The 25417-nt window shown below is 49.4% G+C and overlaps 1 protein-coding gene across 5 annotated transcripts; it reads left to right on the forward strand.

The window, feature by feature from the left end:
- Positions 1-221: 221 nt before the first annotated feature.
- eftud2 (elongation factor Tu GTP binding domain containing 2) lies at positions 222-24752 on the forward strand. Of its 5 annotated transcripts, XR_010326531.1 has the most exons (29): positions 225-384; positions 2286-2402; positions 2982-3144; positions 3585-3663; positions 3917-3992; positions 4877-4942; positions 5366-5401; positions 5515-5605; positions 6724-6806; positions 7966-8132; positions 8665-8789; positions 9789-9852; positions 10477-10567; positions 10839-10974; positions 11453-11580; positions 12725-12918; positions 13346-13457; positions 13543-13683; positions 14364-14465; positions 15205-15287; positions 15989-16075; positions 16634-16760; positions 17515-17602; positions 18020-18138; positions 18548-18642; positions 21001-21154; positions 23190-23297; positions 24297-24481; positions 24513-24752. XR_010326531.1 is itself a non-coding variant. In XM_064314437.1 (28 exons), exons 2-28 carry the CDS (start codon positions 2301-2303, stop codon positions 24390-24392), a joined length of 2913 nt encoding a protein of 970 aa, XP_064170507.1. In that variant the 5' UTR covers positions 222-384; positions 2289-2300; the 3' UTR covers positions 24393-24752. The 5 variants fall into 5 exon arrangements, 4 of the variants coding, with proteins under 4 accessions (XP_064170507.1, XP_064170509.1, XP_064170508.1 ...); XM_064314437.1 differs by having other exon boundaries at positions 222-384; positions 2289-2402; positions 24297-24752; XM_064314435.1 differs by having other exon boundaries at positions 24297-24752.
- The last annotated feature ends 665 nt before the right edge of the window (positions 24753-25417 follow it).

Below are 25417 nucleotides of genomic sequence, written 5' to 3' on the forward strand. Positions count from 1 at the left end.
GTGCACGCACTAACAGAACGAAACTTGTGCGGGAGGGTCCATGCGCGCCTGTTTCTTTTTCTGCAACAAAGTTAGATTTGTCGCTTGCATGAATTCCGTTGGTGTAATTAATTACATATGTAAATAATATTATTCCAGTTATTTTGTAACTATTCAAACTGTACATGTTTTAGAGTAGTCGTGGGCATCTTTTAAATAAGGCAGTACAAAGGACCGCCTAATTATTTTGTCAACTACGTAGGAAATACGTTTGCGCTCCTCCTCTGTGCATGGTTTCGGAACAGTGCCGAAATTGCACTGGGAACACACGAGTTAAAGTTTATTACAAAAAATAAACAGATTTACTCGATCTAGACCGTCGGATTCTTAGTTTCGTAAACAGAGGTAAGATTGATAATGGGTTGGGTATGATACCAGTGAAAATCCGCAACTATGAAGATAGGCTTGCACCATAGCGGGCTAGCTAGAGTTAACTTACATCGTTCATGATGCTGCTGGCTACCTTGCCATTCATTGATACTAGCTGGCTAGCTAACTAACAAGTGAACTGGTTTCTAAAATATAGCTGACCAGTTATGATTTAAACGCACGCTTAGATTGGAGTCATTACGTCCATGCGTGTACGACAAGTTAGCAATAGCGAACGTTAGCTACATCTTTTAAAATATCTGGTAAGTTAGGCCCCATTTTTGCGCTATGGTGGTCAGTATCAACGTGCGTTTTAATGTTAACTCTGTGTGTTTCTGTTTTGTGCAGGAAAGCCCGTAATAATTAATAATGTCCTGTGACTATAAGCGGTAGCTGACCGCATATAGCCGTTACAAACGTAATTCATTCATATGAGTTGATATTAACTCTGTAACACATTGCTCTACTGTTGTCGGTCTGGTCTTAAAATCGGGTTTATGAAATATACCGTCCTGCAGCCCCCAGCTCTGGATGCGATTCTCCAAGCATGGGTGTTCAATTTTATCCGAAAATGGTCCGATTGAAAGGAAACTAAAAAAGAAACCTGCAGATACTGTGGGTCTCCAGTCTTATCCAAAAAGAGCGGGTTGGGTGCAGGTTTTTGTTTTCAGCCCAGCACTAAGACCTCCTGATTCTACTAATCTAAGTCTTGATTGATGACAACGATTAGTTATCTAGTTGAATCAGTTGTGATGGTGCTTGGCTAAAACAAAAAACTGCACCCAATCTGCTCTTTTTGGATAAGACTGGAGACCCACAATATCTGCAGGTTTTTTTTTAGTTTCCTTTCAATCAGCAGCAAATTATTGCCCTGAAAACAAGGTATGTGGACTCAACAAATTAAACTCACTGGTGCTGGCCAATCAGCAACTTAAATGAATCCGTGGTGCAAAAATGATATGACACTGTTCAGGTTTAATGCCTTGCTTAAAGGTGCAGTGGCAATTGCCCCCCCCCCCCCCCCCCCCCTCCAGGAACTAACCCTATAACTAGGGTTTTTTTTTTGAGGTGCGTGTCAAAGCAAAATTTGCCAGCAGTAAAAAAGGGGGAAAAAAGCGATTATTTATTTGGCAGAAAGCAGCCCTCTGATGATGACGGAGAGAGGAAGGGGGGTATGAACAGGGCAATGAGGCAGTCCTGCCCACAGAGCCCATTAGTGTGCTATCACACACACAGGAGTGGCCACCCACTAATCAGAGCTGTGAAGGGATGTGCTGGGAGAAAGCAGACTGTTCCATCCATCCATCCATCCATCCATTATCTATACCCGCTTATCCTGAGCAGGGTCGCTGGAGCCTGTCCCAGCGTGCATTGGGCGAGAGGCAGGAATACACCCTGGACAGGCCGCCAATCTATTGCAGGGCACACACACACCATTCACTCACACACTCATACCTATGGGCAATTTAGAGTCTCCAATTAGCCCACCTGCATGTCTTTGGACTGTGGGAGGAAACCGGAGTGCCTGGACGAAACCCACGCGGACACAGGGGGAACATGCAAATTCCACGCAGAAAGGCCCCAAGCTTCGATTCGAACCCACAGCCTTGCTGTGAGGCGACAGTGCTACCCACTGCACCACCGCCCTAAGGAGACTTGTGTTCTTTAATTATTGATGCTTGCATTTGTAATATTTAAATCCTCATTAGGAAAGGTGTTCTGCCCGTCTTGAGTTGGAGGTTGCGCCAGCTTGTTTGTACAGAAATGTCATTTTTAACGATATTTGAAATGGCTCGCTATGTTGTAAAAAAGCAATTGTGGATTGGGGGATTATGCAGACCTTTGCCATCATGTCAGAAATGTGTTTTTCTCTCTAGCAGTCAGACCTCACCATGGAGACGGACTTGTATGACGAGTTTGGGAACTACATTGGCCCTGAGCTGGACTCTGACGAGGATGATGATCTGGGAGCAGATGACCGTGATGCAGATGAGGTATGTTCACAGACTTCAGTCAAAATGAGTCTGTTTTTCAGACGTAGTCTTGCTCTTCTAAATGGATCAGCCCTATGCTAACCCCTTTACTTCATGCCAGCCAGCAGTGGATGGGCTCCCCCTGAGTCAGGTTCTGCTCAGGGTTTCTTCCTGTTAGCAGCCTGGGAGATTTTCCCTGCCAGCCTCCCCAGGCCTGCTCTTGGGGGGGTTCAGACCCGGATCTCTGTAAAGCTGCTTTGTGACCGTGCCCTTTGTAAGAAGTGCCATGCAAATAAAATGAATTGAATTTATGATTTACAGTGGGGTTCTCCTGAAATTCCAGCAGTTGTTTTAAGAAGTTTCTGAGTGCAAGTGCACTGTACCCTCATAACTGAGTGCCCTGGGGCCTGGGGTGCACTGTACCCTAATAACTGAGTGCCCTGGGGCCTGGGGTGCATTGTACCCTAATAACTGAGTGCCCTGGGGTGCACTGTACCCTCATAACTGAGTGTCCTGGGGTGCCCTGTACCCTAATAACTGAGTGCCCTGGGGCCTGGGGTGCACTGTACCCTAATAACTGAGTGTCCCCTGTTTGACCAGGGTGATGAAGACGAAGATGAAGAGCCGGCCGATGCCGATGACGACGTCCCGGGGATGGAGGTGGTGCTGCACGAGGATAAGAAGTACTACCCGACGGCAGAGGAGGTGTACGGGCCGGAGGTGGAGACCATAGTTCAGGAAGAGGACACGCAGCCGCTCACAGGTCAGGCCCACAGGCACTCCGGTCCGGTTAAAGGACACTGCTCTAGCACAGAGGTGGGCAACCAGGGCCGGATCCGTTTCTGGTTTTCATTCCAACCTTTGGGCTTAATCCCTTTGCGCAGATGCCATTTAGGTGGTGTTCTATTTAAGGCTTTATAACTCCAGGTGTGAGCATCACAGAGGCTTGGAAAATGGCTAAAATGAAGTAAGACACTTATACTGTTTACAATACTAATCTGCTGATCTTAATACCAATTAGGTTATATTCATAATTTAGGTATAAATAAATGGCTTCAAGTGCTTTCATCTTGGCAGAAATGCAGAAATGAAGCTGTTCTCCTTTAGGTTGAAATTAAATACTGAGAGATCACATAACATGCAAAACCAGAATGTGCTGTATAAACAAAGTTTGCTAATTTGTCTCTTTGCCGTCTGTCTCAGAGCCCATCATCAAGCCAGTAAAGACCAAACAGTTCACCCTGATGGAGCAGGAGCTGCCTGCCACTGTCTACGACATGGAGTGAGTACTCTAATCATTCAGCTTGGGGGAGGGAAAGAGGAAACCCAGAGCCGGATTTGTGTACAAGCCGGGCCGGATTTGAGTATCCATGTGCTAGAGACTCCTGTCAAAAATAAATAACCCAAACTGGTCAGCCTCTACTGTTCAATAAGTTTGTTTTGCTGTCTTTTTATTTAGATTCTTTTCTGTTATTTCCTTTGCACTGTGCACTTTGTTGTATGAAACCTCACTCAGCCGAACATTGTGTGTGCAGGTTCCTGGCAGACCTGATGGACAGTCCCGAGCTGATCAGGAACATCACCCTGTGTGGGCACCTGCACCATGGCAAGGTGAGACCGGTTCTGTCCTGTTTGGACTGCCCCATGCCATGGCCCCCTCAGACCAGCGGGTACAAGGCAAAGGCTTGAGTGGGTTCTCATCTGAAGCCCGATGCTTTTGGCCCACTGTCAGGCCTCAGAAGGTCCAGGATCTCTCTAAACTCCTCCCATACAGGGCCTCATCAATATTAATGCAATGCTTCCATCGATCACTCTAAACTCCTCCCATACAGAGCCTCATTAATATTAATGCAGTGCTTCCACCGATCACTCTAAACTCCTCCCATACAGGGGCTCAGTAATGTTAACAGAACACTTCCATTGAAAGATGGCTGTTAATGCCCCTATTTTGATAAAAAGCTGTGATAAGATATTTTTCTATGATAGCTAACGTCGTTCTACGTGCATGTCAAACGACACCACACACAGCTAACTCACGTAAGACGAAACATTTTTGTAGCTAAAATAGCAAATCATAGCAATTTATGTAGCTAAGGCAGTGCTGTAATATATTGCAAAGTTGGTATATAAATGTATTAATCATTACTTCTGATTTAAGACTCATCTCTTGGCATTTTTGATTGTATAATAGCCAGCTTCCCGTTACACTACATTCTATGCTGTATCACCACATCTCATGATCGTTTGGGACTTCAGACTCCCGTCTTCATACGGGGCGTAAAAACTGACTGCAGGCTGCTATTGGCTGTGTAGGTTTGCTCATGTGCCCCCGTTGAAGTGACCTGCGGTAAAGGGTGTATATTTGCCCCTGTCAGACTTGCTTTGTGGTAAATGGTGTATATTTGCCCCTGTCAGACCTGCTTTGTGGTAAATGGTGTATATTTGCCCCTGTCAGACCTGCTTTGTGGTAAATGGTGTTTATTTGCCCCCGTCAGACCTGCTTTGTGGACTGCCTGATTGAACAGACGCACCCGGAGATCCGCAAGAGAGACGACTCTGATGTGAGTCTGACTGCAGCTGCCCTCTTGTCACATGACCAGCCTGGTTTCTGTTTCACCAGGATGCTCTTTTTACCGCACCAGAACTGTGAAACACCTGCTTTATTCTGCGTGTGTGTGTGTGTGCGCGCATGCGTGTGTGTGTGTGTGTGTGTGTGTGCATGTATGTGTGTGTCTTTGCACGTTTGTGGGCACGCAAATACAGTTCATGAAAAGCAAATATTATTGTCTTTTGTCTACTGATAAGTGAGTGAATCTTGTCTTCGGCAGTGTGTACTGCTGAGTGTGTTTGTGCATATGGTCTCTGGCAGTGTGTACTGCTGAATGTGTTAGTGATTGTCTGGTATTGTGTACTAGTGAGTGTGTAAGTGAGTATTGTCTCTGGCTGTGTCTTTGCTCATGCGTGTTTTTCTTTGCTTGTTGCAGCTCCGGTACACAGATATCCTCTTCACAGAGCAGGAGGTAAGACACCTGTGAGACACCTTTAAGACACCTGTGAGATGCCTGCCACCTGTGTTCAGAGTAAACCATCTATAATGGCTTTGTGTCATCTGTCTTTATTCCTCTCTCCACAGAGAGGAGTGGGGATCAAGAGCACCCCCGTCACAATGGTACTGCCCGACTCCAGAGGAAAGTCTTACCTGTTCAACATCATGGACACCCCAGGTATGCAGACCACAGTAGGGCTGGGGGGGGAGCTCCAGCGACTGTGGTGGTGAACCTAAATTTACAATGTAATGATTTGAGTGACACTTTTAGACAAAATAACTTTGCTTTTCAATCCCACAACTTTGTAGGTGATGTCTCATAACACATGTCCGCAGGTCGAGTGCCATAGTGCTGTTTGGTCATGTCATAATGCTGTGTGTGTCTGTAGGTCATGTCCCATAATGCTGTGTGTCTCTGTAGGTCATGTCCCATAATGCTGTGTGTGTCTGTAGGTCATGTCCCATAATGCTGTGTGTGTCTGTAGGTCATGTCCCATAATGCTGTGTGTCTCTGTAGGTCATGTCCCATAATGCTGTGTGTGTCTAGGTCATGTCCCATAATGCTGTGTGTGTCTGTAGGTCATGTTCCATATTGCTGTGTGTGTGTGTAGGTCATGTCCCATAATGCTGTGTGTGTCTGTAGTCATGTTCCATATTGCTGTGTGTGTTGTAGGTCATGTCCCATAATGCTGTGTGTGTCTGTAGGTCATGTTCCATATTGCTGTGTGTCTCTGTAGGTCATGTCCCATCATGCTGTGTGTGTCTGTAGGTCATGTCCCATAATGCTGTGTGTGTCTGTAGGTCACGTCTCATGTCTCAATGCTGTGTGTGTCTGTACGTCATATCTCATAATGCTGTGTGTGTCTGTAGGTCATGTCTCATGTCTCAATGCTGTGTGTGTCTGTAGGTCATATCCCATAATGCTGTGTGTCTCTGTAGGTCATGTCTCATGTCTCAATGCTGTGTGTGTCTGTAGGTCATGTCCCATAATGCTGTGTGTGTCTGTAGGTCATGTCCCATAATGCTGTGTGTGTCTGTAGGTCATGTCCCATAATGCTGTGTGTCTCTGTAGGTCATGTTCCATATTGCTGTGTGTGTGTGTAGGTCATGTCCCATAATGCTGTGTGTGTCTGTAGGTCATGTTCCATATTGCTGTGTGTCTCTGTAGGTCATGTCCCATCATGCTGTGTGTGTCTGTAGGTCATGTCCCATAATGCTGTGTGTGTCTGTAGGTCATGTCCCATAATACTGTGTGTGTCTGTAGGTCATGTTCCATAATGCGCTATGTGTCCATAGGCCATGTGAACTTCTCCGATGAGGTGACTTCAGGGATCCGGATTTCAGATGGCATTGTGCTCTTCATCGATGCAGCAGAGGGGGTGAGCAAGCTTTTCTCATGTCTCACAGCTAAAGCTTGATTCTGTGAGCTTGCTTCTCTGTGTCATTGTGCATAGCTTATCTGTGTTTCCCTCTGACTGTCTCTGTGCTTGATTCCCTGTGCCTGGCTCTCTGTATTTGATTCCCTGTGCCTGGGTCTCTGTATTTGATTCCATTCCCTGTGCCTGGCTCTCTGCGTTTGATTCCATTCCCTGTGCCTGGCTCTCTGCGTTTGATTCCATTCCCTGTGCCTGGGTCTCTGCGTTTGATTCCATTCCCTGTGCCTGGGTCTCTGTGTTTGATTCTCTGTGCCTGACTCTCTGTGTTTGATTCCCTGTGCCTGCTTCTCTGAGTTTGATTCCCTGTGCCTGGGTCCTGAGTTTGATTCCCTGTGCCTGGCTCTCTGTTTGTGATACCCTGGCTGTGTCTAAATCAGTCTCCTTCCTGCTGTGTCCTCAAAGTATGTACTGTCTACTAAGCAAAAGGTGTGCTGTTCAGTGCATTTTGTTAGGGCAGCATGTGAGAAATATCCAGCTGTACTGTGGGAGTGTCGTTAGACGTCCTGCCCTTGCGCGGCCATGCTCTTGTGTCTTTGTTGTTGTTGAAGGAAAACGCACTGCTGCGTGTGATATTTATGGTACCAAAATGGTTGTTTACCTTAAAAGTGTGCTCCTAAATATACTCAGTGAAACCCGTAGACTATAGAAAGATGTGGACAAAGTCACTGTGACATTACCCATTGTCTCTCCATGGGCTTGGTGAACAGAGTTTTGAACCTCGGGAAGTGTAGTTCATGGACGCCGCCATGTTGTACAAATTGGAGCCAGGTTGAAGTCGGGTTGTCCACTAAGCGCGTGAAACACAGGCTGGTTTGGTCGCTGGGTGGATCCCCAGCAGTGGGTGGATCTCCAGCAGTGGGTGGAGCCCCAGCAGTGGGTGGATCCCCAGCAGTGGGTGGAGCCTCAGCAGTGGGTGGAGCCTCAGCAGTGGGTGGAGCCCCAGCAGTGGGTGGAGCCTCAGCAGTGGGTGGTGGTGAGCCTCAGCAGGTGCCCAGTGGGTGGAGCCCGCATGGCCCAGTGGGTGAGCTCGAGGGGGCACGGGGTGACCAGCAGGTGGAGAGTGGGTGGCCTCAGCATTTTGATTCTGGTCCTGCTGCCCCAGGTGATGCTGAACACGGAGCGGCTGATCAAGCACGCGGTGCAGGAGCGGCTGGCCATCACCATCTGCATCAACAAGGTGGACCGGCTCATCGTGGAGCTCAAGCTCCCGCCCACCGACGCCTACTACAAACTGCGCCACATCGTGGACGAGGTCAACGGCATGCTCAGGTACCGGGCTGGGGGCGGGGCCTTACCATGTATGGGCTGGGGGCGGGGCCTTATCGGTACGGGCTGGGGGCGGGGCCTTACCATGTATGGGCTGGGGGCGGGGCCTTACCATGTACGGGCTGGGGGCGGGCCCTTACCGTGTGCAGGTTTGGGACGGGGCCTTACCTTGGGGGCGGGGCCTTGCCGCGTGCTGACGGCTGGGCTGTACTGTTGCCCAAGTAAGCCAGGTGAACGCACTTGCATGCTTCTACACTAATCTGCTCTGGATTAGAGCGTCTGACGGAATGCTGTGCAATTTGTGAAAGAACTGGGGCCAAAGTACGAACATAGCGCCTAGTACACACTGCTGCACTGCATGGTACACACTGACTCTGAGGGTCACTGTTTTCCCTCCTACCACAGAAAAACTGCTGTTAAGATTAAGAATCAGACAGGATTGACCTGAACATAGAAGTTGAGTATCTGGTGACTCTAAATCTAGATCTGTGATTCTACTGTGTAGCGGCTAATGCTAACATGTCTCTGCCTCCAGCACATACTCCACAGATGAGAACATGGTGGTGTCTCCACTGCTGGGGAACGTCTGCTTCGCTAGCTCCCAGTACAGCATCTGCTTCACCCTGGGATCCTTCGCCAAAATCTACTCTGACACCTACGGTAAGTACATTAGTATGATTAGTAACACTACTACTTCCAAACCTTACTAAATACACATTGTACTACTCTAACAGTGTGTAAGTACACACTGTGCTACTCTACTCTTACACCTGTGGGAAGTACACACTGTCTAACTTCCATTCTTAACAACCTGTACTGGAAATACCTACTGTACTCACACTGTTAGCACCTTGGGAAGTAACACTGCTACTCCACTGTTACACCTGTGGGGAAGTACACACTGTGCTACTCCACTCTTACACCTGTAGGAAGTACACACTGTGCTACTCCACTCTTACACCTGTAGGAAGTACACACTGTGCTACTCCACTCTTACACCTGTGGGAAGTACACACTGCTACTCCATTGTTACACCTGTGAAGTAATCAAGTTACTCGATTTTAACCTGTGGGAGACATCACTCTAGTTCGCCAACCTGTGGGAAGATTACACCACTGTACTCCATACTTCAGCTGTGGGAAGTACACACTGTGCTACTCCACTCTTACACCTGTGGGAAGTACACACTGCTACTCCACTCTTACACCTGTGGGAAGTACACACTGCTACTCCACTGTTACACCTGTGGGAAGTACACACTGCTACTCCACTCTTACACCTGTGGGAAGTACACACTGCTACTCCACTCTTACACCTGTGGGAAGTACACACTGCTACTCCACTCTTACACCTGTGGGAAGTACACACTGCTACTCCACTCTTACACCTGTGGAAAGTACACACTACTACTCCACTCTTACACCTGTGGGAAGTACACACTGCTACTCCACTCTTACACCTGTGGGAAGTACACACTGCTACTCCACTCTTACACCTGTGGGAAGTACACACTGCTACTCCACTCTTACACCTGTGGGAAGTACACACTACTACTCCACTCTTACACCTGTGGGAAGTACACACTGCACCTGTCATTGTGTTCCATACACCTGAGGCTCGCTGCTAATCTGAAGTTTCTGCGTTTTAATTGTGTTGCAGGAGACATCAACTACAATGAGTTCGCCAAGAGGCTGTGGGGAGACATTTACTTCAACCCCAAAACGTGAGCGCAATCCATTTATCTGTGTCAGGCTGTTTCCAGGCATTACCTGACAACCAACAGAGGTTTCCAGCAAATTTTACTCTCTGAATATCGCTGAATGCAGAAAGTAGATTTCTGTTCTGTGGGGTAACTTAATATTTCCAGTGTACACATTTTCTTTGCTCTGTTCCCGTTTTGTGGCCATGGTTCGTGTTATATATTACGACCGTCGTCATTTCCCTGGAATCTGTGCGTTTTTAGGGGCACATTCTTGCATGTAGGATTTTTATTGGGCTGAATTATGCTCAGTGAAAAGCCTTATGAGTTGCCTTTGTGGTCAGCTGTAGATGTATATAATTATCCTTTGGCTTGAGTGTGAAATGTCATTCTGAGGTGTGAGCCTGTTCCTTTAAATTACGCTTGGGCCTCGTGGGAGTGGAGCGAACCTTGACTTCAGTCAGGCGCTAAAACACGGTCTGTGATGGCCGCTCGGAGCGGAACTGAGAGCTCAGATTTTAGAGAGGGCAAGTGAAGGGACGCCCAGACCAAAACGCCTCTCTCTGCGCATGCGTGTGCGCACACATTCAGAGGACTGCATCATCCAGTGCTATTTCCAGACCTCACCTCCTCTCTCCCTCCCTCCAGGCGCAAGTTCACTAAGAAAGCCCCTAACAGCAGTGCCCAGCGCAGCTTTGTGGAGTTTGTGCTGGAGCCTCTCTATAAGATCCTTTCCCAGGTGAGCCAGCACACTCACACTCACACACGCACGCTTGCTCACACACACACACACACACACACTGATGTCTCTCCCCTCCCGCTCAGGTGGTGGGGGATGTGGACTACTCTCTCCTGCGGGCACACACACACACACTGATCTCGCCGCCCCCCCCTCCTGCTCAGGTGGTGGGGGATGTGGACACCTCTCTCCCACGGGCGCGCACACACGCACACACACACTCACTCTCTCACACACACACACTCTGATCTTGCTCTCCCCTCTCGCTCAGGTGGTGGGGGATGTGGACACCTCTCTCCCGCGGGTTCTGGATGAGCTGGGGATCCACCTGACCAAGGAGGAGCTGAAGCTGAACATCCGGCCGCTGCTGCGTCTGGTGTGCAACCGCTTCTTCGGCGAGTTCACAGGTACTGCGGGCGTGAGCGAGCCTGTCCCTTTAAATCACCTTCAGCGTGGTCCTGTCCAGCTGAGGGCGTGATCCTGTCCCTTTAAATCACCCTCAGCACAGTCCTGTCCAGCAGAGGGCGTGAGCCTGTCCCTTTAAATCACCCTCAGCACAGTCCTGTCCAGCAGAGGGCGTGAGCCTGTCCCTTTAAATCACCTTCAGCACAGTCCTGTCCAGCTGAGGGCGTGAGCCTGTCCCTTTAAATCACCTTCAGCGTGGTCCTGTCCAGCAGAGGGCGTGAGCCTGTCCCTTTAAATCACCTTCAGCACAGTCCTGTCCAGCAGAGGGCGTGAGCCTGTCCCTTTAAATCACCTTCAGCACAGTCCTGTCCAGCAGAGGGCGTGAGCCTGTCCCTTTAAATCACCTTCAGCATGGTCCTGTCCAGCAGAGGGCGTGAGCGCTTGCTTCCCCTGAGCGAGGTGCTGTCTGTTCTTTTTCAGGGTTCGTGGACATGTGCGTGCAGCACATCCCCTCGCCACATGGGGGCGCCAGGAATAAGATTGAACACAGCTACACCGGGGGCCTGGACTCTGACCTGGGGGAGGCCATGACAGAGTGTGACCCTGACGTGAGTGGAGTTGGGGGGTGGGGGTGGGGGGGGGGTGATGACAAGTTAGGGGGAAACCGTTGTCAGCAGGGGTGGCAAAGGGGATTCACTCAGAGCTCTGCAGTACTCTCATTTAGGAGTATTTGGTAAATGGTAAATGGACTGCATTTATATAGCGCTTTTATCCAAAGCGCTTTACAATTGATGCCTCTCATTCGCCAGAGCAGTTAGGGGTTTAGGGGTTAGGTGTCTTGCTCAAGGACACTTCGACACGCCCAGGGCGGGGTTTGAACCGGCAACCCTCCGACTGCCAGACAATCGGTCTTACTTCCTGAGCTATGTCGCCCCCATTTGCCCCTGAAAATTAATGTGCACTAACTGGATGATTAATTTAGGGGTGCATGTACTAATTGGTATGCATGATTTATACTTTGACAAAAATGATGTATGTTGCATAACACTTTCTCAGTGTTGCACCGGACTAGAATCATACTTAGTCGTGCAATGTTGATTGGACAGCCAGGAATTCACTATCATAGTTGTGTTTTTTTTGTTGCTCCATTTGATTATTTTGGTGTTGATGAACATGGGGGACCAGATGCGGTCAATTAAGTCATTGAACCGTTTAGCCGACATCCTATAACCATTGAAGTGCTGCTCTTCATCTAGCATGCAACCTGTCTGCTGACCTAGGCTGGAACATACTTGCCTTGTTTTTCCCCTCGTTTGCTGTATGTTGACCCACCACTGTCTTTTTGCCATTGACGTCGTTTTTCTAACAGAAGAATTTCCTCCTCTTCTATTTCTCAATAATTTCCGCGGGCGCTGCAACGTTTTCACAGATGTAAACGTCAGCAGTTTGGTGTCTCGTTACCAAAGAGACGGCAGAACCCTCCCCCCAGGCCTTTTGTGAAGTATAAATGCAAATCACTTTGTCGCACGACGCTTGTCGAAAGGGTCGTGCGACAAAGTGTGAATCAGGCTTTGGCTGTGCTCCTGATGTGCTCCGTGGAATAACAGAGCCCTGGAGGTATTGGCAGTGGTGCCGGTGTTGTACGGGCTGAGTGCTGTGGATGGTTTTTCCTGTAAGCAGAAGTCTTGTATGCATTACACTGATTTTGGGGTGAAGCTGCTCCTCTGTAAAGCACAGGCTGTTTGTGTGCAGGGTCCTCTGATGTGCCACACTACTAAGATGTACAGCACGGAGGACGGGGTGCAGTTCCACGCGTTTGGGAGGGTGCTGAGCGGGACCATCCAGGCGGGACAGCCAGTGAAAGTTTTGGGGGAGAACTACACCCTGGAGGACGAGGAGGACTCCCAGGTCTGCACCGTGGGACGACTCTGGATCTCTGTCGCTAGGTAACCACCCACAACCGTTTCCCTGACAACCACACTCCCTGCAGCATCATCCCGATCTACCCCCTTCACCAAGAATGGATTTTTCTTGAATGGTTCTGATGCGACCGGTAGTCTTCAACGCATAAACCAAGAGGCCGAGGACTTGGGTATGTCATAACTAGGGTTGGGTACTGAAACCCGGTTCTACTATGGCTTTGGTTCCGATTTGACCAGTATCTACAAGTCAAAATCACAGATTTAGGTGCTTGTTGTTAGTGCCACACACCTTTGTTGGCTAACTTTGCACTCTGTCCACTCAGTCAGTGACAGCAGGTACCATTAGCAAGCTGGCTAACATTACACTCACTGTCCACTCAGTCAGTGACAGCAGGTACTGAATATAAAGGCATGACTAGATGCTCTTCCTCTTTCTGGCTCTGTACCACAGGTACCAGGTGGAGGTGAACCGGGTCCCGGCTGGAAACTGGGTCCTCATTGAGGGGTGCGACCAGCCTATCGTCAAGACGGCCACTATCACAGAGCCGCGCGGCAACGAGGAGGTGGGTGTGCTCCCCCTGCTGGTGGCTCGTGGAGTTGCAGGGGTGTTCACTGTAGCGGCGTCGCTAACGTCAGTGTTCTCCTCAGGCTCAGATCTTCAGGCCGCTGAAGTTCAACACGGCCTCCGTCATTAAGATCGCCGTGGAGCCGGTCAACCCCTCTGAGCTGCCCAAAATGCTGGACGGCCTCAGGAAAGTCAACAAGAGCTACCCCTCCCTCACAACCAAGGTACAGTGCCTTACTATGATAGTACCTCTCCGCTTATACTATGATAGTACCTCTCCACTCATACTATCATAGTACCTACTCCACTCTTACTATGTTAGTATCTCTCCACTCGTACTATGATAGTACCGCTCCACTCTTACTATGATAGTATCTCTCCACTCATACTATCATAGTACCTACTCCACTCGTACTGTGATGGTACCTACTCTACTCTTAGTATGATAGTACCTACTCCACTCTTACAGTGATAGTACCTGTTCCACTCTTACTATGATAGTACCTACTCCACTCACACTATGGTAGTACCTACTCCACTCGTACTATGATAGCACCTGCTTCACCCTCACAACAAAGGTAGAACCTTATTTTTCCCTTTACCATAGTAGTACCTGCTACACCCTTACACTGATAGTTACACCTCCCTCACTACCCAGGTACAAAGCCTTACTGCTATGGTACATACTTCACTCTTACTACAGTATGTTAGTACCTCCTTCACTTTTACTATGATAGTACCCTCTCCACCCTCACAGTCAAGGTATACAACTGTACTATAAAAGCACCAGTCGGATGGGTTAGCTGTGCAGTGGTATAGCAGTGAAATGGAGGGTTTTCCCACGTAGTTGTGGTGACAGTAGCGGTCATGTGACTGACTGCAGCGCTGTCTATTGGCCGTTCAGGTGGAGGAGTCTGGAGAGCATGTTATCCTGGGCACAGGCGAGCTGTACCTGGACTGCGTCATGCATGACCTGCGCAAGATGTACTCCGAGATCGACATCAAGGTGAGCGCGTCCTCCCTCCGCCACAGCCAGCAGGGTGAACGGGGTTATCGCCATAGAAATGGCAGTTAAGTGTGTCAGCCAGCACATACTTGTCTGCTCTTTTCTGATTGGCCAACAGAGGTAGCAGCAATGTGATTGGATGTTTAATATAATTAGGCATTCCAAATTGGGATATAATGGCGTGGAAATATTTTTGTATTTTTTGTAGAATTTTGAGCGCACACACATTATAAACACACAATAAATCCTCCTAAAATGCTTTAAATGTATCTCTGTGTATAATGATAATGATTTCATTATAATTGTTTATAATATGTTTATAACTAACTTTAGATGTTGGCCAACATGGCAGAATGGTTCCTGTTCAGTGTGACTGCACTTCTCTTGCGTATGGTGAACGGCGGATATGAATGATTGGTGTGTCTGTTAATGATTGGTTTATCTGTGAATGATTGGTGTGTCTGTGAATGATTGGTTATCTGTGAGTCATTGGTGTGTCTGTGAATGATGGTGTTTCTGTGAATGATTGGTTTTTCTGTGAATCATTGGTGTGTCTGTGAATGACTGGTGTGTCTGAATCATTGGTGTATCTGTGAATGATTGGTGTGTCTGTGAATGATTGGTTTATCTGTGAATGATTGGTGTGTCTGTGAATGATTGGTTTATCTGTGAATCATTGGTGTGTCTGTGAATGATTGGTGTGTCTGTGAATGATGGTGTTTCTGTGGCCCCACCCCAGGTCGCTGACCCCGTGGTGACTTTCTGTGAGACGGTGGTGGAAACCTCCTCCCTTAAGTGCTTCGCAGAGACGCCCAATAAAAAGTCAGTTTGCTGATTTTGTTTTTTGTTTTTCATTCCCTATTTATGTCCAGTCCTATCTGAGCTGAGTGTGTCTGTGTGTTTGTGTCAAACACTGCTGATGTTACACACACAATTAGGAATGTACTGATAAGTAAAACCAGCATCGTGAAGTGGATGTGTCCCGGCTTGATTTTAAAGACTGTTAGAGGAAATCTGGGGGCTGATGGGTAGGTCATCCTGTGAAAGGCTCTGTTCGAGAGTGTCACACACCAGCCCACCCCTGGTGGTCAGTCAGGTGTCTGCAGCTTAAGCTTCACATGAAGGGTCCTCTTGCAACTCTTCCCGTCTGTGCGCGCCGCCCTCGAGAACTACTGCGTGACGAGTAGCGGGGGCCTACTAGCTAGTCTGTGCTCTCCGGAATCCACAGAGGAGGCTGGAGTTAGCGTCGCAGCATAAAGCCTGATTCGGCATTCCAAACTGCTGGGGAAACGTTTTAAAAAGTGGAACTGAAACACTGGGTTTGTAGTGCTGCACAGTAGTGCCTGTTCAGTGGATGTGGGTGAAATTCTGTTAATTACACAAAAAGCGTGCGTCTGTTGAGCTGCGCTGCTGTTGTATGTGTGATGAGCTCTGTTCTGGTGGACGGGTGATGTGAGGTCACCGCCCCTCCAGACCTGTGCTCCTCAGCGTTGTGACTGACGGCCGGTCTGTGTGACGCACAGGAACAAGATCACCATGATCGCCGAGCCGCTGGAGAAGGGCCTGGCCGAGGACATCGAGAACGAGGTTGTGCAGATCACCTGGAACAGGTAGGGACCGAACAGGGGCTAAATTTATACCCCAGCCAGAGCTTTTGCCCTCTGACGGCCGATTGCAGGGGAGAACGTTCCCCAATAAACCCATGGCATCGGCCATGATGTATGATGTCATAACTGCTCTTGCAGGTCTCTGTGTGTTTATAAGTGTCTCCTGTGTCTTTTGTTAAACATTTGATTCACTGTAGTGTAATTAACATGGCCTACCAAGAACTCGGGTCAGGTGGATTATTTTAAAAATTAATCCTGTAGACATCAGTGAAAATTTAGCAGATTACTGACACTTTTAAAAGTATCATTTTCACCAATATTGAGAACATTCCTTGTTTGCATTACTTTTCGATTTTGGCGAGTATCGCGTTTAGTTGGAAATGGCCTGGTGTCCGCAGCAGTGATTTCAGATTTGACCAGCGTCTAAACACATAAATTAGTTGGCATATGTAAAATGATTTGACCCCAGGGCTAGGCCAGTAGACCAGGTCCTTAGTTCCCCATTTTACGCACCATCATCTTCTCTTAATTCTCCTCCTTCTCTTTCCCTCACTCCTGTAGGAAGAAGCTGGGAGAGTTCTTCCAGACCAAGTATGACTGGGATCTGCTGGCTGCTCGGTCCATCTGGGCCTTCGGACCCGACACCACAGGGCCCAATATCCTGGTGGACGACACGCTGCCCTCTGAGGTCAGATTTAGTGCAGCGGACTGTGTGAAAGCCCGCTGCTTCACATGCGTGTCCGTTCCCATGCGTGTCCGTTCCCATGCGTGTCCGTTCACATGCGTGTCCGTTCCCATGCATGCAGTCATGTTTAGCCTGCACCGTTTCAGTGTTCCTCCCACATGAGCACAGGGCAGTAGGCATGCACTGCTTTGAGCTGAATTCTGTGTGTGTATGTGTGTGTGTGTGTGTGTGTGTTATTATAAGTGCTGTGTGTGTTTGTGTGTGTTATTAACGCCCTGTGTGTGTGTGTATGTTATTAATGCTCTGTTTGTGTGTGTGTGCAGGTGGATAAGGCTCTGTGTGTGTGTGTGTGTGTGTTATTAATGCTCTGTTTGTGTGTGTGCAGGTGGATAAGGCTCTGTGTGTGTGTGTGTGTGTGTGTGTGTTATTAATGCTCTGTTTGTGTGTGTGTGCAGGTGGATAAGGCTGTGTGTGTGTGTGTGTGTGTTATTAATGCTCTGTTTATGTGTGTGTGCAGGTGGATAAGGCTCTGTGTGTGTATGTGTGTGTGTTATTAACACTGTGTGTGTGTGTGTGTGTTATTAATGATCTGTTTGTGTGTGTGTGCAGGTGGATAAGGCTCTGTGTGTGTGTGTGTTATTAATGCTCTGTTTGTGTGTGTGTGCAGGTGGATAAGGCTCTGTGTGTGTGTGTGTGTTGTTAACGCTCTGTGTGTGTGTGTGTGTGTTATTAATGCTCTGTTTATGTGTGTGTGCAGGTGGATAAGGCTCTGTTGGGCTCAGTGAAGGACAGTATTGTGCAGGGCTTCCAGTGGGGGACCAGGGAGGGGCCTCTGTGTGATGAGCGTGAGTACACCCCCCCAAACCCCCCCCCCTCCCAGTTTACCTGTGGATTTCTCACTGTATTCAGAGACACTTTAAATAAATCTAATTTGAGTTCAAAACAAACTAGCAAAAACTTTTGTTGATTTATCATGTTACGATGAATTATTTGTTTAGTAACTATATTAAAACCAAGTTTATCATTATATATTGTCTATTACCCAACTATTTGAAAAACTGTGGTACAATTTTTTTTTTTAAATATTACCTCCAAAATTATTGTCTCCAACATTTGCAAATATCACCATCCCAACTCACCCCAACACTCCTCCAGACAAGCCTTCCAGCACCCCCCCCCCCCAATATGCACACACAATCACTGAAGACCCCCCTCTCCTCACAACCCAGTGCAGAACGTTCTGTTTCCCCTCTCTTCTTCAGCCATCCGCAACGTGAAGTTTAAAATCCTGGATGCAGTCATCGCTCAGGAGCCCCTGCACCGCGGGGGGGGCCAGGTGATCCCCACGGCCCGCAGGGTGGTGTACTCCGCCTTCCTCATGGTGAGCCTCCTCCTCCTCCCCCCCCCGCAGTGGCACGTTTCCCCTGGACTGAAACAGGCCTTCTGCGTTTCCACGGACACACGTTTCTGTCAGTCACAGCTCCCCGTCCTCTTCCTTAGTTTCCTTCTGTAACATGCCTGATGAAGCACATAAAAGCGTCCTGCACATTTTAATGCTAAGCAATATTCATATACATTACATTACAGGCATTTGCCATATACATTTTGCCGTAAATGCTAGAATATAAGCGAATCAAATATTTTTGGTAATACAATATTCAACTTGAATTTATTTTGGTCCTGTTGACAGCCCTCGACATAAAAAAACATTTCATCTATGGATATGTATCTTTCTGACTAACTTCCTCTCCTCCCCTGGTCTTCTCTGATTGGATGCCTGCCTCTCCCAGGCCACTCCCCGCTTGATGGAGCCCTATTACTTTGTGGAGGTGCAGGCCCCAGCTGATTGTGTGTCTGCGGTCTACACTGTGCTGGCCCGTAGGAGGTGAGCCCCGATCTGCCCACTGCACCCCTGACCGGGAGCATGCGGGCACACTGCACGCTCACATGCACTTATGATGGTCCAAATACTCGTTCGCCCTTCAGAGTGTATACTTTGCTGATCTTTTCGGTGATTGCGGTATTTTTCTGCAACCATTGTGCAAGTTTTAATGCTGGCAACCCGGTGAAACAACCCACAGTCATTACGGACTGCATTAAGGTCCCCTCTGTTAGATTCTGTTCTCACCCGTCTCTCAGTCTCCCAGCCCCAACGCTCAGATCTCCAGACGCTCTCGTCTTACCACCCTGACGCTACGCTGCCGTAGCAGGTGCAGACGCACCCAGTTCAGACCCTGATCAGATTCTCAGCACACAGCTCACAGAAGCGTGTTTAAGGCACGCTTTCTCTCTCTGTACAACCAGGTTCCGTTTCAGACCCACCTTCACTGAGGGGGTGTGATTGGTTGGAAAATAGGGGTCAGAAGCGGGCAGCTTTATCGCTCTGACCTGTGGTCATCATCCAGTCTCTGCCACCCGTTTGCTGTTTTTTTGACCTTATATGCCCTCAATGAAATGTACCTCCAGCTCTGAAAGAGTCAGGCGTGTTCACCTGGCTGGCCACCGGTTCTTTGATCACTGAGAGGAGGAATGAGGATTTTTCAGATGCGCCAAACAGCATGTGGTGTCCAAACTGCACGTGTACTGTGTCTGTATACTTCCCACCAATGAGAATAACAAGAAACCACTGTTAGCATTTGAAGAAAGCATCTGCTGTATTCATACATGCGTGTAAAATATGTTAGTTCCACGTTGTTGTGTGGGTGTTACATAGATAACATTTGGCCCATATGAACCATATTCAAAAGTGATTGGCTCACTTCACAGGAAGTGCTTGCTTATCCCTCCTATTATGTTTGGGGTCAGTGTGACCCCATTCAGTGTTTGACGCCTCTTAAAAACCAGTTGGCCTTATATATTCAAACATTATATGACTTTTTCTAATTTGGTTGGATTAAATGGTAAACATGCAATAAACATAATGCCATGCCAAGTCCTGTACCAACTTTATGTACAAAGGTGTTTTGCGTGGGGTCATTTATGAGTTTGCTGCACTAAATGTAAGAAGGTATACCTTTTTTATTTTTTAGATGATACAGAGAGATACTGTAGTCTACAATGCTCACGAGTACTTATGACTGTACAGAGATTCTGTAGTCAACAATGCTCACGAGCACTTATGATTGTACAGTGAGATACTGTAGTCAACACCCCCCACAAGAAAGTGAGTTTTTCACAGATTTTTAATATTTATGAATGAAAGGCCAGCCAATGGGGAGATATTAAGAAGGTGACACGTGTCAGAATGTTTCTGTTGCAGTAGTTTAGTGGCAGTTGAAACGTTGGGCTCAGTGTGAGGGTTAAGATGGCCGCTGTGGGACGCTAGCACCATCGCGCTGCAGGGTGCGGGTGTGTCGTTGGGCTCAGTGTGAGGGTTAAGATGGCCGCTGTGGGACGCTAGCTCCATCGCGCTGCAGGGTGCGGGTGTGTCGTTGGGCTCAGTGTGAGGGTTAAGATGGCCGCTGTGGGACGCTAGCTCCATCGCGCTGCAGGGTGCGGGTGTGTCGTTGGGCTCAGTGTGAGGGTTAAGATGGCCGCTGTGGGACGCTAGCTCCATCGCGCTGCAGGGTGCGGGTGTGTCGTTGGGCTCAGTGTGAGGGTTATGATGGCCGCTGTGGGACGCTAGCTCCATCGCGCTGCAGGGTGCGGGTGTGTCGTTGGGCTCAGTGTGAGGGTTAAGATGGCCGCTGTGGGACGCTAGCTCCATCGCGCTGCAGGGTGCGGGTGTGTCGTTGGGCTCAGTGTGAGGGTTAAGATGGCCGCTGTGGGACGCTAGCTCCATCGCGCTGCAGGGTGCGGGTGTGTCGTTGGGCTCAGTGTGAGGGTTAAGATGGCCGCTGTGGGACGCTAGCTCCATCGCGCTGCAGGGTGCGGGTGTGTCGTTGGGCTCAGTGTGAGGGTTAAGATGGCCGCTGTGGGACGCTAGCTCCATCGCGCTGCAGGGTGCGGGTGTGTCGTTGGGCTCAGTGTGAGGGTTAAGATGGCCGCTGTGGGACGCTATCTCCATCGCGCTGCAGGGTGCGGGTGTGTCGTTGGGCTCAGTGTGAGGGTTAAGATGGCCGCTGTGGGACGCTAGCTCCATCGCGCTGCAGGGTGCGGGTGTGTCGTTGGGCTCAGTGTGAGGGTTATGATGGCCGCTGTGGGACGCTAGCTCCATCGCGCTGCAGGGTGCGGGTGTGTCTTTAGCGCAGCGCTGTGTTCATGCGTTAGCGTCACGCCGCCTCTCTCTTCCTCTGTGGCGCAGAGGTCACGTGACCCAGGATGCTCCAATCCCGGGTTCCCCGCTCTACACCATCAAGGCCTTCATCCCGGCCATCGACTCCTTCGGGTTCGAGACGGACCTGCGCACGCACACCCAGGGACAGGCCTTCTCCCTGTCCGTCTTCCACCACTGGCAGGTACGAGCCCATCCCACGCCGGTGGGGGGGGAGGGGGAGGCCAGCTCAGATCACTCCTGTAGATACATGCATGGCTGAGTCGCTGGCCATGTTTAAGGTCACCTTCTCATGGTGTGGTACAGGGACAGATGCAGATTTGGAGAGGCTGATTAGCCTGATACTGAGATAGTTTGATATCCTAAGTATCCCGCTTTACTTCTGTCTCCCTCCTAATTTTACATCATTTTTTATTTTTGTGCGTTATCCTACGTGTTAAAATAAACTACAACCTCAGCAATTTGTTTTCGTTGTTATTAGTTATTAATCACAGAGAAGTGATTTGTACTAGTACACGAGTTAGGAAAACCCTTGTTCAAAACAAAAAACCCTTTTTCACCGTTTCCTGTGTGCTTGCTCACCAAGCCGCTGGCAGCTGTCATGCAAGCGATGCGCGTCGCTAAGTAACCTCGGAATCCGAATGGAGTCTGAAATCGCCGCCTCTGTTTCCCACCGAACCCCTCTCTGGTGCTCTCTGCGGATTTCCCGGGGTACTGTAACGGGAGGGAGTGAATGAGTGGGCATTCCCAACTCTGCCCAGGATGTGGGAATCATGTTGCTCTTTGTAGTAACATGGAATTTCCATGACTTACCACCAGTGGGAAAACCAAAAATCTTCTGAATATCATTGCTCAGTTTTGGCAAGAAATAAATATAAACAAAACCGCATTTCCAAAAAGGTTATTAGGTTTCAGATACACCTGTAGTGGATACACCAATTTTTAATGCTGTGACCTCATTCTCCCATCTCTTATACTGGAGTAGTATAAAGACTAGCTGAAGTACCAAGATGTATTACTGTAGTGAGTTTTCATTGGATGGGAGCAGCGATGGCACCAGGCAGTGCAGGTACAGGTAAGCCAGCTGGGAATTGTAGTCTGGGTACTCATTTGTATGCAAATAGTAGGCAATACCTCTTAAAGGCACGGTGCATGCATTGGCTGTTCCAGCTTGCTGGCTGCAGGGTTGTAGAGGAGGACAGGCCTTATTGGCTGTTCCAGCTTGCTGGCTGCAGGGTTGTAGAGGAGGACAGGCCTGATTGGCTGTTCCAGCCTGCTGGCTGCAGGGTTATAGAGGAGGACAGGCCTGATTGGCTGTTCCAGCTTGCCGGCTGCAGGGTTGTAGAGGAGGACAGGCCTGATTGGCTGTTCCAGCTTGCCGGCTGCAGGGTTATAGAGGAGGACAGGCCTGATTGGCTGTTCCAGCTTGCCGGCTGCAGGGTTATAGAGGAGGACAGGCCTGATTGGCTGTTCCAGCTTGCTGGCTGCAGGGTTATAGAGGAGGACAGGCCTGATTGGCTGTTCCAGCCTGCTGGCTGCAGGGTTGTAGAGGAGGACAGGCCTGATTGGCTGTTCCAGCTTGCTGGCTGCAGGGTTATAGAGGAGGACAGGCCTGATTGGCTGTTCCAGCCTGCTGGCTGCAGGGTTGTAGAGGAGGACAGGCCTGATTGGCTGTTCCAGCTTGCCGGCTGCAGGGTTGTAGAGGAGGACAGGCCTGATTGGCTGTTCCAGCTTGCCGGGCTGCAGGGTTGTAGAGGAGGACAGGCCTGATTGGCTGTTCCAGCTTGCCGGGCTGCAGGGTTGTAGAAGAGGACAGGCCTGATTGGCTGTTCCAGCTTGCCGGGCTGCAGGGTTAGAAAGGTTGACAGGCCTCTGGCTGGCTAGCTGGCCGGGCTGCAGGGTTAGAAAGGTTGACAGGCCTCTGGCTGGCTAGCTGGCCGGGCTGTATGTGCACTGCTCTCTCAGATCAGCAGCTGTGTTCCCCACACTGCAGAGTAACTGATCCGAGCTGACGGGGCTCTGGGCCTGTCGCCTTGCTGTGTGTGCCTGTGTGGCTCTGTGCGTATCGCTGTGACAGGCTGCATTTAATCTGATCCACTGGCTTATTTCTCTCTCCCTCTCTCCCTCGTGCTCTCTCTCTCTTTCTCTCCCTCTCTCTCCCTCATGCTCTCTCTCTCTCTCTCTCTCCCCCCTCCCCCCCCCCGTTCTCTCGTGTGCAGATTGTGCCCGGTGACCCGCTGGATAAGAGCATTGTGATCCGGCCCCTGGAGCCACAGCCAGCCCCCCACCTGGCCCGAGAGTTCATGATCAAAACCCGGCGACGCAAGGTGACCCCGGGGCCCGCTGCACACCCACCTGCGTACCTGCCCTACTGCCACACCCACCTGCATACCTGCCCTACTGCCCTACTGCCACACCCACCTGCACACCTGCCCTACTGCCACACCCACCTGCATACCTGCCCTACTGCCACACACACCTGCCCTACTGCCCTACTGCCACACCCACCTGCATACCTGCCCTACTGCCACACACACCTGCCCTACTGCCACACCTGCACCTGCTACTGCCCTACTGCCACACACCTGCCTACTGCCCTACTGCCACACCACCTGCCCTGCTACTGCCACACACACCTGCCCTACTGCACCACCTGCCTACTGCCCTACTGCCACACCACACCTGCATACACTGCCCTACTGCCCTACTGCCACACACCACACCTGCCCTACTGCCACACACACCTGCCCTACTGCCACACCCACCTGCGTATCTGCCCTACTGCCACACCCACCTGCGTATCTGCCCTACTGCCACACCCACCTGCCCTACTACCACACCCACCTGCGTACCTGCCCTACTGCAACACCCACCTGCGTACCTGCCCTACTGCAACACCCACCTGCCCTACTGCCCTACTGCCACACACACCTGTGTACCTGCCCTACTGCCCTACTGCCACACCCACCTGCACACCTGCCCTACTGCCCTACTGCCACACACACCTGCGTATCAGCACTACTGCCACACACACCTGCGTACCTGCCCTACTGCTACACCCAACTGCGTACCTGCCCTACTGCCACACCCACCTCTTACCTGCGTTCCTCCCCCTAAGCCACACCCACCTCTCACTTGAGTACCTCCCCCTAAGCCACACCCACCTCTCACTTGAGTACCTCCCCCTAAGCCACACCCCTGAGCCACACCCACCTCTCACCTGTACACTTACCTTGCTCTCTTGCACGTATACATACACCTCTGTCACTGGCACATTCTCTTCCATCTCTCTCCCTGTATATTTAACCGCCTCTCTCCACCTTCAGGGTCTGAGCGAGGACGTCAGCATCAGCAAGTTCTTTGACGACCCCATGTTGTTGGAGCTGGCGAAACAGGATGTGGTGCTCAATTACCCCATGTGATGTCAGAGACCACACCCCCTCTCCCAAGCTTGTTCCTTTACTTCCTCAAAAACAACCCTTTCCTCTGGAATTTCTGTTTTTTTAGGTCTGTTGCTCAAAATGGGTTATTGAATTGATCAGATTGATTGGGGAAAACCCAAATTCACTGGAAGTCGATGGTTTGAGAGCCATGTTTTGTGTGGACAACTCCCACGCGCCGGACAGTTAAACCGTCTTCAGATGCACACGGACGTCCAGCTCATGAATTTCTACGTGTATAAATTGTTGAAAATGTTTTGATAAGATGTTTTTTTTTCGTATTTGGCATCGCTAACTTGATGCTGAACATGTTTAAATAAAACCTGACCTGTTCAACCTAAATCACATCTCTGCACATGGTTCTGCCCGAAAAGAGCAATTATGTGAATTTAAGCCACCGTGAAATTTGTACTGTAAATAATGGGCCACTGTCCTTTTCTGTTTGCATAGTCGCAGTTTAAATTATGCGCACAGTCTACTGCCAGAACTCTCCTTGGCCCCATTGGTACAGTCTGTATATCAGGTTGGAGAGGAGGTGCTGGGTGACTCATTCTGTTGCTTGTCTTACACTGTTGTAGTGCATTAATTTTGGTCCACTGTCGGGTATGGATGCAAAGGCAGAGATTGCCAGTGCATCATATATGATATGACTGGTTATTTTAGAATGTTTTCAAGGTAAGAATCATGCAGAGTATGTCTTTAAAAGAAGAAACAGCCTGTCATGGTTCAGAACCGTGCACGTACTGGTCAGCACTCTCCAAAATCGAAGAAAAGAAAAGAAAATAAGCATAATAAAAATTAAATTTTAAAGTCCAATCATTCGCACCAGCCTTGTCAGCAGTTAGTTGACCACTGGTTCTCGCTAATGTGTGCTTTGTGTACTGCCCCCATCTGAGCAGAACGTTCTACATTGTTCTTTGGGATCTTAGGAATTTGTGCTTTAGAAAGGAACAGGTGACCAGAGTGGGTTATATTTTGATGCTAGCACTTAGGGTTGTGATATCTTC

This window comes from Anguilla rostrata, chromosome 17 (genome assembly GCF_018555375.3).
Source record: "Anguilla rostrata isolate EN2019 chromosome 17, ASM1855537v3, whole genome shotgun sequence".
Taxonomy (NCBI): Eukaryota; Metazoa; Chordata; class Actinopteri; order Anguilliformes; family Anguillidae; genus Anguilla; species Anguilla rostrata.